The sequence below is a fragment of the Harmonia axyridis genome, chromosome 1 (assembly GCF_914767665.1).
Source record: "Harmonia axyridis chromosome 1, icHarAxyr1.1, whole genome shotgun sequence".
Classification (NCBI taxonomy): Eukaryota; Metazoa; Arthropoda; class Insecta; order Coleoptera; family Coccinellidae; genus Harmonia; species Harmonia axyridis.
In genome coordinates this window covers 82915754-82933544 of record NC_059501.1, presented here as the reverse complement: position 1 = coordinate 82933544, position 17791 = coordinate 82915754, and the positions used below count along the sequence as shown (strand labels likewise).

The 17791-nt window shown below is 36.5% G+C and overlaps 1 protein-coding gene across 1 annotated transcript in view; it reads right to left on the bottom strand.

The window, feature by feature from the left end:
- LOC123670541 (lutropin-choriogonadotropic hormone receptor) overlaps nt 1-17791 on the bottom strand; it is a 45264-nt gene that overhangs the window by 312 nt on the left and 27161 nt on the right. The window contains exons 8-13 of the mRNA XM_045607530.1: nt 17602-17719; nt 9645-9865; nt 8416-8652; nt 5882-6177; nt 3843-4071; nt 117-503 (exon numbers count right to left, since the gene is read on the bottom strand). Of these exons, the coding sequence (XP_045463486.1) occupies nt 117-503; nt 3843-4071; nt 5882-6177; nt 8416-8652; nt 9645-9865; nt 17602-17719 (1488 nt within the window). The remainder of the gene's footprint in view (nt 1-116; nt 504-3842; nt 4072-5881; nt 6178-8415; nt 8653-9644; nt 9866-17601; nt 17720-17791) is intronic.

Genomic DNA, 17791 nt, shown 5'->3' with positions numbered 1-17791 from the left:
CGATATTCTTAATACTACATTAAGAAAGAAAGAAGTATAAAACACAAGAACTTTTCAATATCATTTTATAGTTTATATTAAGTAAAAAGAGTTCAGCTGAAATGACTATAACTTACTTGGCCATAAGCAGAGCAAAATCCGTTCTATATTGAGCAGTCATCAAGACGTAAAGGTAAGGGTTGGCACATGAATTCAACGGGTAAAAGAAAACCAGCAAGATCTTAGCTCTGGTCACTCCTATCAGAGGATAACCAGCCAGGGCCGTCAGGGAGAAGAAAGCAATTGGAGCAAAGGTGGCAAAGTCGGTGAATATCAGCAAGGCCATCTTTTTGGCAATCGTCATCTCTCCCTTAGTGCTCGATCTTCTAGTTTCATACCCAAGACTTAGGTAGATCCTTGCGTAGCAGTAGACTATTAGTGCAAACGCTACACCATTCACTAGGATCATGAAGTAGAGGTAGGCTTTGTCGATAGGTCTGTTCACCTCCATTGGTAGGCAAATGCTGAAATCATACATGAATATTTTTTGAGCAATTCGTGTATGATCATCTTTGAGGCTTCTTAGTACTCATCCCTCAATTTAGTGTTGATAGTGGGTCAACAAGCTTTTGTATTTGTGGTTGTTATATGGCGTCCGGCAACACTTTCCTCATTCATGTTATGAAAGTCAGTTGAATAAGTATTAAAAACTAACAAAGTGGAAAATCTGGATAGTTATTGAATAAAATGAGCCGTTCAGGTTCTCATCCAGTTGTAATGGATGTGAATGATAATTCGCAATAACTACAGGCTCATTGAAAGGATATTCAACAAATTCCTGGTTCTATCCCAGTAGAGTGAACGCAAACGAAGTCGTTGTCACCCCTCACATTTATTAGGCATTAATTCCTTCATCCTGGCTTAAGATAAACACCCCAGGGTGGTTGGCACTGTCGATATCCCACGATAAAATAACTAGGTTCAAATTTCAAGAGATTTGTACAGGATGTCAAAGCAATAAAAATTTAGTCGTAAAAACTCTAGGGAGGATTAAATGGCCCAAAACTTAGAACATAAAAATCTGTTCTATTCGGAGGGACCACCAACGGTTGTGCGTCCAAAATGGTTCCTAATTTTAGGCGGTGCTAACGGTACAACCCCATGTCAATAGTACATAACATGGGGTGGAACCAATAATCTAGGTACATAAGGACAATCACTCTGATTGGACGAAAGGAAAAAGAAGATTGACGCTTAGAAAAATTTGGTAGAAGGAGGGTGACGATTATTCAACTATAAAAACAATAGTTTTCAATTCAGTAGACAGTTGAAGTTCGATGCTAAGTTGAATAAAGTTCAAGTCGGTTTTCGGGGACGGTTTCAGGAAAGGTACAAATAGGGAATTTGTTGAAAGGTTTATTTGAACAAGTTTGGAAGTTTTTGTGATATCCAGGGTGAGGATATTTAATTCAATCTATATATATATTGTTGTTTGATTTTTCTCCTTATAAAAGATTTACCAAAATAGTCCAAAATTGTCGAGTGTTATAATTTTTTTTTAATTACTCTTAAGGTGTTTGCCATAGGCTAGTAAGGTGTAAATTTTATTGACTGTATTTTCTCATTAATTATTTCAATACATTATTAAACTTTGTTATTCAAGAATACTTGGTCTCATTCAGTGAAATAGGCGAATGATCGCATGGTGGAAAATGAAAATTTTTTTAGAAAATCATAATTTCCGATGAGGCTCATTTCCACTCATTGAAATGAGCAAAACTCTTGCATTTGGGTATCAGAGAATTCATAAATTATTGCAGAGAAACCGAAGAAGCATTCACAGAGATCAACTTTACATATTCATACAAATCCAGGAAGGCGGTCGATACTGTTAACGAAAATGATGTAATCCTAGGATCCTTATAACTTTGTGAGTATCTAGAAGTGGCCTTTCTATGTGAGTGGATCTTAGGCCAGTCAGCCCTGGATGTTTGCAATACATGTGTTCGGCTGTTTATACTTCCATTGCACAGAGCAAATCTGATCAACTGACTTACCCATGCGGTTCAAGAGGTATTTGGTCCGACTGTGTCCTGTCAGCAGTCTCATTATTACCCGAGGCGCAGCTCATGGTAGCTTCAAGAGTTTCCTGGTATAGGTCGGTAAGAGTAACACAAATTTCTCTGTCTGAGCAAGAAGATAAATGGTTTTTCTATTGCTCCACTCCCATTGTTGAACCACTGCTATATATAGGTCTTTTTCAAATCCACAGAAAGATTCAGGACAAACAGGTGTTTGTTCCCTCCTTTTGAAAGTTCATAGACTTTTTCGTTTCCTTCAATACCACAATGGCCCAATATCCGTTAAATTTAAGTGTTACGCAAACCATTCAGATCCTGTATTCTACTTATTATCGATTGTTACGTTAATTATTATTATTATTTGAACTTGGGTCGTTGTGGTTCGGTAAGCCTTCCGGGAACTGCGACCATGTAGATCTTTTGTTCTCTACCCTACTCATTCATGGAAACCCAAGGAGGTCGTCGATGACGTTGATTAAACTGACAACCTCCTTAGGGGGCTAGGCCGTTACCTCTCTGGTATCCAGGATCGGCTTACCCATATGAATGATTCTTAAGCCAGCCAGCTCTGAACACTTGCATACCATGTGTTCGGCTGTTTCTGCTTCTGATCCACAGAGCCTGCAAATCTCATCTGCTGATTTTCCTATGCGGTACAAATGATGTTTGTACCGACAGTGCCCCGTCAGCAGTCCCACCATCACCCGAAGCTCGGCTAGTGACAGCTTCAAGAGCTTTTTGGCGTAGGTAGGTGAAATCGAGAGGAATTTTTTTGCCTAAGCAAGTCCAGGACTATTAGTCCAGTGGATTATTCTGTTATTCAACTCCCATACCTGGACCGCAGCTTTACATTGGTCTTTTCCTAGCCCACAGAAAGGCTCAGGTCCAGAAGGTGTTAACCTTTTGATGCACTATTTGCAAGTTCATCAGCTTTTTCATTTCCTTCAACCCCACAGTGCCGTGGTACCCATAGTAGAGTCACTTTATTGCCTCTGGTCAGTTGCTTCATGGTGTTACGGCACTCCCAAGTCAACAGAAACTCTTGGCAGTACGATTCCAGGGATCTCAGCGTAGTTTGGCTGTTCGTGGTGATGTAGATATGCGCCCCCTTGAGGCTCATTTTAAGACACTCCTGAGCGCATACATAAACAGCCAGTATCTCGGTCTGTGAAATCGAGGGCTCACTTCCCAGGGCTTTAGAGATCCTCAGTTTGTTAGGTTAATAATCAGTATACTTCCTTCCCCTCACCATAGTTACTTAAGGAGGGGGGGGGAAGATAGGGTACTGATTATTAACGTATCAATCGATAATAAATAAGAAGGATCCAGGCTCTGAAACGATTGATGTCTTGAAACATGAAATTGAAGTTGCCATTTATGAGATCAAGCATCAAACTATAGACAATGGGTTGACCATATAGGGTATTATGGTAATCACTTGAATTGCATTGTTTTCATCCGTAAATATCAAGCTTATACTTTTCTAATGAACTCACAATTTCTGAAAAATGCAAATTTCGATTGGTCAACACTTGTTAGGATAATCAAAAAATTTCGCGAATGAAACGAAATATGAAACGAATATTAATCAATAATAGCGCACCACAAGAAAGTATAATTTTAACACCTTTATATTCAAAACGATGTGTTCGTGGATCAACATACAAATAATGTTTTTCTTGATATCATCTTAGTAATCATTCGTGCACAACTTAATTCATTTTATCAGAAATATAAAAATGTGAGGAAATACAAATTTTCCTCTTACATGTAAACACTTACCTTGTACTACTGTAATTGCTCACCCCAACAAGCGGCAGCGCTGCGATCGCTATCGAATACAGCCAACCGAAAACCATCGTCTTCGCAGCAGTCCCAATATGAATCCTCTTTGTGAGATAAATCGCGTAGGTGATGGCGAACCAGCGCTCTATTGTGACGACAGTGAGTGTGAATACTGACAAATGACTAGCAAAAACGGTGAGGAACCCTGCCAATTTGCAGCCCAGACCTGAAATCGATAGGGTGTTATGGATGTGTTATTTGTCAGATCGAGAAATATAGGAGAGGATTTATTTTTTGTTGGAGAATATTGGTATTATTAGGCTGACTTTGATGTTTGATTTGCCATGGAAATATACGGAGTTTATTGGGGCGATGTCTGGGTTATATAGGGTGATTATTAGAAATATAAACTTTGTGCTGTTTGTCTTTATTTGAGGAAATTAAATTCAACTTTCAATAATTAGAAGTAAAGTTGATACAGTAATTGGAAATGCATTGAAGACTGGCATGATAATATATCCAAGTGTGTTCACGTTGAATATATAATAACATAAAACTTACGTGCATTTTTTTCAAGGTTATCATAGGTTATGGGCCCAGACACCAATTAACGTTCTGGTGCAGATATAACATGGAAACCTAAGAAGAATCATCGGTTATGTGTCAAAAACACATGTGTTACTATGAATGAAAGTTCTGGAGTATTCAGTACTGCCCAATAACGTTAGGCCGCTTTCAGGCAGAGATACTCAAAATAAAAAGATGTGTTGAAATTGACCTAGCAAGATATTGTAATACATTCTAAAAGTCAGGCTCGAATCAAAGCACTGAGCTCACATATCATCGATTCTAAGATGGTATTGGAGTGCCGAATAAAACACAATGAAATATACAGGGATAAAAAGGTCTTTTTCTGGGTTCCCGGCCACTCGGGAATTAGAGGGAATGAAGAGTCCAACGCACTTGCCAGAAAAGGAGCACAAACTCCTTTCATCGGTCCGAAACCTTTCTGTGGCATAGGCAAACGTACCTTCAAGAAAAAGTTTCAGGAGAAGGACAAAACCGAAGGAAAAACACTCTATTGGAATGTTCGTGGTTTGGATCATTCCAAAAAGTTTCTCCGAAACTTGGCCACTGCGAGATCCAAGAAGTACCTTGATCTCAAGAAGAATATACTACAGCACCTCACAGATCATTATCGTCTTAGGAAACACCTCTTGAGAATGGTTGTAGCGGAAAATAACGAGTTCAGATTCTGTGGGGAGGAAGAAGAAACTCCGGATCACCTGGTGATGGAATCCCTCCCTATCACTAGCCAACGCAAAATCTGCCTTGGACAAGAAACTTGTAGCAGTGAGGGCTCTTTGAAGCCATTCCAGATACTGGAGTTCATTAGAATTCTGGAACTGGATGGCGAGCTCTAGATCACGTTATGGAGAGAATAGCTCCATGTGGGGGCACAATAGACCATTAGGTCGCAGTGAAACTGAACCTGTTCAATTAAATCTTAATCTAATCTAATAACTGAAAGTTAAATTTGAAATTTGAAAACTGTGGATATTGCCACAATTTTCAAATCACTAAGATTAAACTTGGATATTGCTACATAAAATTATAAGTTTATGTAGTAATATCCAAAATTGTATAGGTTGAATATATGATGCATTGTAAGTGCCTTTTATCTACAATAATCACAACTTTTCAAGAACAATGCAAGCAGCATGTTTTCGGTAGTAAAATCTTATACGTTTTGAGTATTCTAGAAACTGCTTTATTCATTTTATATCCCTAGAATGTTGTTGTAAAAGCTGGCCTTAAGCTCCTTCTCTTGTATGAAGGGTAGTTCAATGTGATTTGCGCTTTCATAGCTGCCCAAGCAGACATCTCCTCAATATTTCCATATACTTCAAATTCAATTGCAAAGATTAAGGATGGCAAGATGCAATGAACGATACAAATTGACATAAAGGAATCTTCAATTTTGAATCAGATCTGAATAAGAAATGAAAGCCTTCAACTCCAAGGTTATTACTCACCGTATTGCCAGTCATAGGCATAGTTGAAGTAGCTCCCTACCGAGTGGAGATCCATGAAGGCAATGAGGGCCAGATAGAGGCCCATAGAGAGATCGGCAGTTGCTAGGTTACAGATCAAGAAACGAGTGACAGTCACGTCGCCTCCACTGAATATAACAACTATTATCACAGCTAGATTTCCTGTTACTGTCAATATCACTACGAACCACACAGAAATTCGCAGCCAGGAATATCCCATAATGTCTTCGCAAGGATTCAAAGCGTTCGGTTCTGGATAGCACTTCACAACTGGAATCCTGGAAGAGGGAAAACAGTATTAGCCGAATCAAAGGATATTCAGCCTTCAATAGTAATAACTTTGCCAAACATTGTAAATGATAAAGATGCCAAAAGGCATGAAATGATGTGACTACTGATTGTCTGTTTAGAGATGCGAATTCGTAAATTTCAATTTCCATTCATGGTTGCTTATGAACCTATTTTTGGAAAATTCGTAATGTTCTCTTTAAATATAGTTCACATTTGAAATGTTTATTATTCGAGTAAAGTTCATTCGATGAACTGAGGACCTAAATTTGAATATTGCGGATTTTGTCAAAACCCTGTGATATTTCATTCTTAATGATTGTTCAAAATGAAATAACCCATTATTCAGAGATGAACAGGTCAGTACTGATGCTGGTTTCTTTTTTGTTTTGATGAAATATTTAATGTAGTTCATACACGTACATTCGTTTCTGAAAAAAGTAGGCACTGGGTACTTTACAAGATTTATAGGGTGCGGCAGAGCCGATTGACGAGTTTTTACAGGTCAATGCTCGGAATGTAGTGGGGGCAAGTAGGTGCGGAAGGTGTTTTTGTGTTCCTTAGAGTCAGAAGTTTTGTGTCAGGACCATGATTTGGATCGGAGTACATCAAAGCTTTGCCGTTCGCACATTTCACGAAAATAACCGTGCTAAGATCGCGACCCAACGGGCATTTCTGCAGTACATCCTAGACGACCTAGACAGTTGTTGATTTTTTACAGATGGATCGATCTTCTGTGGAAGCAATGGTGTAACCTTCAATCTTCTACTATGTACAGTTTGGAAACTATGATTTTCTACGCGAAGGTCCAATTTTTCTTATTTTCAAACCGCCATAAGTAGACCAATAAATTCTTTAAAAAAGTATCTGATGACATATTTTTAATCTACGCCCTCGAGTAAACTTCTAAAGTGACTTTGGTTGTGATAGGTGAAAAAAGATGTCGTGCATTCACAAAACATTCTATATACAAAAATAACTACAAAAGTTCATGTAAGCGCCATAAGCACTAACATGGAAGGGATCTGAACTTAGGCCCGTCTCCTTTAAATTACGTCAGCTCTAGAGGACTAATAATTGCAGATGTCGCCACTGGGATATTAGGTTGTGCACAAGTAGTGTTTATGATCATCTCATTTGAAAGTTTTGATATTTTATGTTCCACGTGCTGCACCCATTCATTAACTCCTGCAGTAAAGTTTTAGTAGGTTCCATGAATTAAATGCGCAGTTGCATTCATGTGATATTCGATTAGTGATAATTTTCTCGAATTCTGATAGTGGGAGGTGGATTTGAATCGACTGGATTTTGCGAGAGAGCATATCCATTGGGAAGAGGCTGATTGGGAAAGAGTTCTCTTCACAGATGAGTCTAGATTCTGCCTCTACCATTGTGATCGACGTTCCCTTGCATACAGACGTCCACATGAAAGATATGCTCATTGGAATTTCCTGAATACTACTGGTTTCGGGGGAGGATCGATTATGGTATGGGGTGGAATATCTTTGACTGCTCGCACAGACCTAGTGGTCGTTGATAATGGAGCTATGAGTGCTGATAGGTATATAAGGAACATTCTTGAAGAACATGTAGTGCCATTTGCCCCATACATTGGTGAAAATTCCATTTTTATGGACGATAATGCCAGACCTCATCGTGCGCGCATCGTTCAGGAGTACCTTGAAGAGGTTGAAGTCTCTCGAATGGAATGGCCAGCAAGAAGTCCAGATCTCAATCCGATTGAGCAGGTTTGGGACAACCTCAATAGAAGGCTGAGAAGTTCAGAAAATCATCCAGCTACCCTTAATGACTTAGGAATCCAACTCAGAGAAATCTGGGAAGGATTAGATCAGAACATTTTAAGATCACTCATTTTGAGTATGAACCGTCGTTGCCGAGCTGTAATTAACGCAAGGGTGGAAATACCAAGTATTAAATCACTTATCAGCATTTCAGTATTTTGAAAATTGTTTATTTCTCTTCTTTCACATAAGATTCGGTGGAATCCTGAATTTTTCTTCCATTTAATGTGTCTTGTTTCGTTCAAAACCTTCCCGAGAGAACATAAAAAATAAGTTATAAAGTCAATGTAGAGTTAACTCTCATTAAAATTGAGATTTTCAGAATGTGCGTCAATTTTTTTGCGCAGTGTATATCAGGTTATGACACATCAGTTATAAATTCGTTCTATGTCAGTAGATCGTGATAAATGTCTCTTAAAAACTCGCCTTATGGACAAATTTCCGCAGAAGGCGTTGACGTGACGAGAGGAGGTTGAAACATCAGCAGATTGCACGTGGAAGGTGCCGAAATCTTCGTCAATCTCTACAGGCCTGGCCTCCTGATGATCTATGGTTTCCCCCCTCTGCGGATTTACGAACAGGGATTCGTTGTTATTCGGGTCAGTGTTTTCTTTCATCCAAACTTTCCCGCCGTTCTTGCGGTATGTGTTGGCGAACTGTTGACTGGAAACAAGAAAATTGAGTTAGCGTTTTTACCGACGTGTATAAAAATGTTCTTCTGGGAGCAACAAGATTAGTTGGGTTGTTGGAGAGTTTGTTATTGGTTTCTAGAGTAAAATGTGGAGAATTGCTAGTAGTTATTTTGATATCTTGGGATGAATTCCCTATATTCCTTTTTGAGAACTTATGAGTTCGTACTTATACAGGGTGTTCCTTAATAATATGTTAATATTGAAGAGGGCGATTTTTGGAGCCATATTAAGAAAAAACTTTGTATGGACATAATATATGTCGTAAATGTGATCAATTTTGAGATACAGGATGGTGAAGTTTTTTGGAAATTTTTTTTTTTAACCACAATGAAACTACCGCAGATAATTCTTTTTCTTCCTCTTATTATACGTTTTCACATTCATATCAATTTCTTCCTTGTAACAGCTCCAAGAATTGCCTCCTTGAAAGGGATTACCACCACTTGACCAAACATTGTATGGTGTATTAAGGCCAGTACTGGACGACAGTCGATTCTTTTTTTCCACGAAACTATAATTCTACCTCTTTTGTAATGATTTTTGGTAAGTTTTTCCACGAATATTTTGGAAATATATCAAAGCTTTGTACAAAGTACATTATATCATTAATTTTTTTTTGAGGAAAAACGGAAAGTTACCAAACAACTTTTCCTTCATTCGCAAATTGAAAATATTCACTTTCTTCCATATAGATTATTGTTTACGAAAATTATGTGAAAACCTCATGAATATCGGTGATTTGTAAGAAAAATTATCTCTTATTTCGTTTTGAACTAAGCAGCCACGTGATTGCGTCCCCTCTCAAATATTAGCATATCACCCTATATCGATAATTGTATTGCTCATCAAATGGGGTGAATAGTATATTGAATAGAATAAAAACAATACAAGCATTGTTTCTTTATTCAATAAATTTTATTTTACTTTTTATGGGATGAAAATTATTTAATTTATTTCTTTTACCTTGTGGAAAACCCTAGATTTGGAATTTCCCTAGAGTTGAATCTTCTTTTTCTCGTCTTGGCTGCTTTTGGAACAAACTGGCCAGTGTCCAGATCTTTGTACTGTTCGCAGTACCTTTTTAGTTCTTCCGAAATTTGGGCGTATCTGGATGGATTGTGACGTTTTGGATACTTGAAGGCGCAACAATGGAAGGGATGCGTCAAACGGGCCACTTTCAAACTCTGTAATCGAAAAAAAAAATAGAGAATCAAAATAGGTGATAATAAAAATTATGAAAAACAGAAATAACAAGCAAATAATTGTGACGTAGGGAAGAAATAAATTGTAATCAATTAATAAACTAGTTGAACGAACAAACTAAAGCAATATCAGAATAATGAATCAATAGAATACCAGAAATGAATAGTGAAATGAAAAAAGAATAGGAGTGATAAAAACTAACACCAATTAGAAAATAACATTGAATCAAACAAAATAGCAGGGAAACATAATGATAAATACACACTGGAGAAATTGCAGTTTTAAAGAATCATATATTAAGAGAAATCCAATAGATGGCGACAGTCATATACTGAGGGAAATCCCACAGATGGCGCCAGCGTCGGTTCTCTTTTAAATATTGGATTCAATTTAATTTCTAGTTTATATTCTTTATTATATTTCTTCCTCTGATGAGTTTTTCTAATGTTATTATCATAATTTTTATTTATTGGTATAATTTTAGATAAGTTTTCTTCATTGTATATATTCATGAATTCTATGCGTAACATTCCATAAAAAAGTCCATGTTTGGGACGCATGAGAAATTCTAACCCTCTTTCTCGTTAACTCTTTCTCGCTTAGTTTTATATGTTCTGATCATATTTCAGTTGTAATACAACATAACCTACTCGGGGTAATGTTTTCAAATAAACCGTTTTACTATTGCACGACTTATTATTTTATACAGTCCATTATATCGAAAATATTTCCACACACAAATTTGAGGATTTTCTCTTTATCCTTATTCTGATGTAATAATACGATGTCAAAAATGTCAGAATATGATTTCAATAAAATATAAATTCAATTTTTCCATCCTTGTCTGAAATTTAATCGAATGGAAGTACCTCCGAGAATTTGAAACTCAAATTTAAAACCATTACTTTTAAAATTCAAGAAAGGGAATTAAATGAAAAATCTTAATGATAGAAGAAAAGTGTCAGTCCATTAATAGAGAATATGTTCCTACCTAGAGTTTATCGCAAGCCTGTTTATATATCCTAGGTATAATTGAAATTATGTTCTGGAATTCTTGCTGTGTCACCGTATTATATAGCTATCATTGCAAATGCACAAATCAATATGAGGTAGCCAGGCAGAAATAAGATTTTTTTTCTTTAAAAACACTTGAAAACTGCATAATATCAATGAGGTAGCAAACGACTGCCAACAATAAGAAAGACTAATGGTGGCGAAGCATATATATCTATATATATATATATATATATATATATCTTGCAATGAACACTATTATTAGATTTTTGCCTGGTGCGTAATGAATCGAGAAGAAATATTTGAGTTATAATTTAGAAAAGAATAAAAAGAGAAAAATGTACAAAAAAAAACTATTTTAAGACTAAGAAACTGATCCGATAAAGTCTTGTACAATTCATCAAAATAACAATCAAATTCATGAACACAATGATCTATTCCTGATGAAAATATTGATATCTCCTCCAATCTTGCAATAATATGGATGCTGTCAATGCATGGAACTATGTTTTAAGTGTGGATTATTGGAGTTATAACCAGGAGTTTCGGAAAAATATTATACCGCTCCATAAATAAGTATAACTCCGCATCAGCTCTAATTAGGATGGTCGTAAATGAAATGCATTTCAGTCGTTTCAATATTGGGATATAGCAGCGGAGAATATTCGGACATAACTTATTAATAGGTAATTTGGATCGTTGCCATCGACAACATTTTTGTATAGGACGCTGGGATTACGGTATCAATACTAAAAAGCCATATTGGTCGGTTTAATGGCAAAGTGAATACAACACATTATTTCCAATAGCCTCCTACCGTGGGTTGTTCCAGGCAAAAGGCTGATTTGTAGTTACTCTGTCTGCCCTAGACGTGGCGTTATGGGCTTCGCGCCACACTCTAGAGTAGCCTTGCGGGGTTTATAGTAGCTGCCGCATTACAGACGAGCAGAGTCACCTATCCACGATGGTGAGGGAAGGTTTATTTGAAAGAGATCACTGGCAGGGAAAACAAGGAGGTTTATTTCAGGGATGGAATGACATTTCAGTGGAAATGAAACAGTGATAACCAATAAAGTTTTTTCTAATAGCACCTTCTGTTCACAAGAAGGCATAGATATACGAATTTAAAGTCTTCAGCTAATTCTAAATGAAAACCTACAGGGTGATATTTGTCTTGGGACAGTGACCCCTTCTTCCAGAAATTTTTTTTGGTTGAACACTGGTAATTTAAAGGAAAGCAAAAGGATACTTTTTAAGCTATAATACACTTCTTGGTTTCTTGTAGCTTTGTCGTATCTACTACCGATTTCGGAGAAAAATTCTCTAGTACCTAATCCTCAGGAAATACCAAACTATTATAAAGATCCACTTAGAGAGCTGAGATGAAAAAAAATAATTATGAGTTTGCTAGGTGTTTACTCAATCTGTAGCGAAGATAAACTGATCACATCACAAAGAGTCAAACTACAAGAAACATTCTGTATTTCGAATAGAAAGCGGTTTCGGACACATGTTTAAGGGACTGTTTTTCTTAGAATTATCCAGGGAATCTCTAATTTTCCTTTTTACCTCAAATTTAGGAACACTCTGTATGAAGGAGGTAGAAAGCAACAAAAAAAACCAAAGAACTTGGTGTGGTTAGCTACAAATTGTATTCAAAAGGTGTTGCAAGGTCCAGTTTTAGTTTCATTCTGTGCTAATAGAAATTGTGATATCAAAACGTTTGATATCGATAAAAACATTTCAATTTTTCCGAAATAGAGATATATTTTGTGGAAATAATTCAATTATTGAGCAGGTATATATGTTTTATCGAATCGTTATAATCACTTTCTGTATCAAAATGATACCCATTTATCTTCAGAGCAATATTGATTTGAAATATTCATATGTTATACGTATCATGAAGATTAATCCTCTGTTGAGGTATAATCAAATAAATTCAATGCTCATTAATAAAGCTCTAGGTTCATTCGATTTCGATACATTCAACGATAATGTTATTTTTTGAAATGACAATTTCGGATTTCAACATTATTGACTCTACTTGTGGTTTTCGATTTGCTCTAATAGAATGAAGGTTCGTAGATATTGTCTAAAAAACAACATATTTTCTGTTTATTAGATATTCTCATATTTTGACGGTGATATGAGTCTGAAATTTTACATAACCTAATTTTTTGGGGTGAAATTACAGAATTTTTGAGAAATAGAAAACACATCGATTTATCTACCAATATGGGTTTCATTCAGTATATTTCATTCAAGAGAGTTCTAAAATTATTATATATACATTAATGTAGGTACAATGGTTTTATTGTGAGTCTGTTATTGAGTAAATTCAAGATAAATCTATAAATAGTGGAACCATTGTCTATCAGGTACCTGAACTGATCCTTTGAATCCCCTTACTCCGTTACATATAAATGAATGCTTAATGAAGCAATTTGTAAAGGCTCTTGATAATAATGGGTCATGTTTTGCATATATAGGGGTCAAAATTCATCAGTTGAGCACAGAAAAACTCAAAGCAGGGATATTTGACGGCCCACAAATAAGGCAATTAATTAAGGATCTTGCCTTTATAAATTCAATGAACCAAGTTGAACGAGAAGCTTGGACATCATTTGTTGCAGTTGTAGAAAATTTTCTAGGCAAACATAAAGCTCAAAACTTTGTTGAAAAGGTTAACAAGATGCTTAATAGTTTCAAATCCTTAGGGTGCAATATGAGTCTTAAAATACACAGCCACTCAGACCGTTTTCCAGAAAATTTAGGAGACATGAGGGAGGAACAAACTGAAATATTACACCAAGATATTGAAGTTATGGGGGACCGCTACCAAGGAAGATGAGACATGTACATGATGGCAGATTACTGATGGAGTTCAAAAAGGGACTGTTTAAAAAACATTCAAGAATGTCTCGGAAGGCAAGCATTCGAAGTGTTGAGTGACTATTTGATTTCTTCAATGTTTTTTTTTTGTTTGTGAGTACGACATAATATTGTATTTTGTATAAATAAAATAAAATTTCGTATCTATTTTTGATTACTACACTACGGGTTTGAGATGAAAAAATGTACTTTATATTTGTCTTAAATTGTATATCTTAAAAATTTGAGCTCCTATGGTAAAAATGCATACGTTACTTGAATTCAGGACATAAAATTGATATATAAAATCAGCTCAAAAAACCTCGACACCAAATCATCTGTTCCCCTGTGTTATACTTAAACCTTTTTTTTTGTTTCTGGTCATACTATCAACATAAAATTCAGTATAAAGCTTGAAATTAAATTGTTATTTTGCATCTAGATGTGACATTTCAATTCGATCGAATCTGTAGTTTCGGCATTATCAAAAAAACTTAATTTTGTTTCCATACTCAACAGCGGTATTCGAGATAAGATAATATGAGAAAGATAAGAAATGTTTATTTCATAAATAAACAGATCCCAAACAAGAATGAAAATTTCCATTTTCTTGGTGGTTGCTTCCAAGAATTATCATTATTCGAAAATTACAGACAAAATGAAAAACGATAGAAAGATCCGTTCCGAGACGTGCGCGCAAAAAACCAAATAATAAGAATTCTTATAAACTTTGCTTCTTTTTTATCCGACATTCATTACCACCGATACAACGCGATTGTCAACAACGCAAAGAATCCAATTTTCACGTCATGCCACATCTCAATTCGTAATATGCCTTAAAACTCAGATCTCCCTCCATGAAGAGGCCTTTGTTATCAATTCATCCTTGCAGAAATGCTAATAAAACTTCAACCTGAAAAGACCCAATGTTTAACTTCGCGTGTTTCCCGGAAGATTTACTTTCGCATCTCTAGACTGAGATGAAGAAATCCATTTCCTTAGAGGATGGCATTATTAGTTTTCGCGGGGTTGCCTCCATATTTGCCAGGATTCACACGACAGATAAAAAGAATCCCTGCCCTGATTTATGTGAGAAAAAGTTCTGTACATCAGCACGGAAGAAATGTAGTTGGAGGTAAAAATACGAGCGTTATGAATGAGTTGATGTGTTGGTGTACCTTTTGTGAATAGTTGACATACAAATTCCTGCGTGTTTTGTGTGTTTTAAAGAATATGCAAGAGAATTTTTTTATGGTTAAAGTAGGAAAAAGAGTCACGGATTTACACGTGTAGGTATATCCTGTTAGGGATAGACAAGATACATTCAAATTATGATGATTATCAACCCCTTTTCAACTTGACAGAACCTGTTGTCTCTACTGTACAGGGTGGGCAAATAAGCGAGGTTAGCGGCTATATCTCAGGATCCACTCATCGTAGAGACTTGCGGTAAAAAATTTTACCACTAAAGTGAACAAGAGAACACTCTGGAAATTGTTTTGAAGTTCATACCTCTACCGCTAGAGGGCGTTATAGCTACCGTCGAGTAGAAAAATGAATTTTACTCGAAAATGTTTCATATGAAGTTGAAGAAAAAATATCATCACAGTGATCCTTGGAAAATTATCTATTTTTTTAAATTGTCACTTTCGATTTTACGACATCAAATAAGGGTAGATGAAAGGGAGAAATCTGACTGATTGAAACGCCTGTAGCTTCAGTTTGGCTCAACATTTTTGAGCAAATTAGATCTCGTCTGAAAGATAATATCTTGTTGATTGAGGACAAAATATACTCATGATGAATTTGTTTTTGCTGCTTTCGATAGGGGGCGCTAAGTCTGAAGTTCATTGTTTTGTTCATTTTACTACGAAATTTCAAATGTAATGATAGGATTCCCTTAACAGAAATAGAAATTCCATCAAATTTGCATGAAAAAACCTGTCGGTCGCAAAGCGATAATTTCAGGCGTTCTGAAGTTTTGACCGAAAGAAGATATTCTTCAACTGATGCACTGCGAAAAACCAAATTGTGTCTTATGGTTCTGACAGAAATAGAAATTCCATCAAATTTGCATGAAAAAACCAAAAGGTCGCAAAGCGATAGCTTCAGGCGTTCTGGAGTTATGGCCGAAAGAAGACACAATTTAGTTTTTCAGTGCATCAGATGAAGAATATCTTTTTTCGGCCATAACTCCAGAACGCCTGAAGCTATCGCTTTGCGACCTTTTGGTGTTTTCATGCAAATTTGATGGAATTTCTATTTCTGTCAGAACCTAAAGACACAATTTGGTTTTTCGCAGTGCATCAGTTGAAGAATATCTTCTTTCGGTCAAAACTTCAGAACGCCTGAAATTATCGCTTTGCGACCGACAGGTTTTTTCATGCAAATTTGATGGAATTTCTATTTCTGTTAAGAGAATCCTATCATTACATTTGAAATTTATAGCCGCTTACCTCGCTTATTTGCCCACCCTGTACATAAGTTTCTCTTTCAATTTTCTGTTTGAAATTCGTATTTTGCCGATAATGAGAAAGACGAGAAGTTCGACAAAGAACTTGAAATTATCATATGATACTAACTGACAAAGAAACTGCAATACCCAGAAGGATCTGTTCATATTTAAATTTTTTTTTGGTGAAACATAGAAAGTATAAGAAGGAGTAGATAAATGACTGAATTTGGAGAAAAAATCGTGAAGGTTTTTACATGTAAACAATTTTGGTTACTTTGTAGTCGTTTTTTGCAAGTTTTTAAATTTGACAACAAACCAGCTATTGTTATGAGATGTTGTTAAGCCTGGTTTAATAATGCCCAAATTCGAAGACGAGTAGGCACCAGACGTCGAAGGGGTACAAATGAAGTTCAAGATCGACGTCTAAGACTTAAGGGTATTAGCTTCCAATTAGCAACCACTCGATCTTTGGCTGATGAGTGGTTAGGAAAACAAGGCCATCCTGTAACTGTTCGAACGGTTTACCGCCGGATAATGTCTTTTGGACTCCAGTATTATGGACCCCATCTTGTGTTACCTCTGACGGTTGAGCATCGCCGACAACGATTACAATGGTGCAGAGAACGTCAACATTGGAATGTGAAATGGCATCAGGTCGTCTTTTCTGATGAATCTCGATTCTCCTTGGATGCACATGATGGCCGAAGAAGAGTTAGACGACGTCGGGGAGAAAGACGTGAACCTCAGTTTGATCTTAAGCGTCATAGACACCGGACAGTTAAGGTGCTATTGCACATACAAGTAGGCCACCTTTAGTCTTTATTCGAGGTAACATGAAAGCGCTACGTTACCTTCAAGAAATAGTGGATCCATATATTCTCCTTTACCTTAACCGGCTCGAAAATCCAGTATTTCAGGAATATAATGCTCGATCCCATGATGCCAGAGTTAATTCAAAGTTTTTCGAAGCGACCCATGTGAATATTTTGCCATGGCCGCCCAGATTCCCCGATCTTTAACTCATTGAGCATGTTTGGGACATCATGGGTAGGAGGCTTGCGATTTACTCCAGCCACCTCGGACTTTGGCGGCTCTGAGACATGAAGTACTGGTAGCTTGGGATAGTATCCCTCAAGAAGAAATAGACCATCTTATTGCATCAATGTCGAGACGTGTTAGGGAGTGTATAGATAATCGCGCTGGACAAACACATTATTAACAAATTTATTGAGAAACCCCAAGTTTTTTCTCCAAATTTCAGTCATTTACTCCTAGCTATAATGTTCACCAAAAAAATTTTAAAATTTAAACTTCCGTTGTCCGTTAGAATACTTAACCATTTCAAAATATGCTATCAAAATTCAGGATACGTACCTCCAAATCATAAATACTGGGTATAACTTTCATGGAAGGCGTGTTCTCGATCCTCAAGATCTCCACTCCTTCTAGTCCTCCAGCAGGTAGTTCTTCGATGGATGTCTCGGACAGATCCCTAGAAAAAAGTTCTGATATCTTTCAGAACATATTTCTGAAGACAGAAATGAATTCCTATTAGCTATCACAG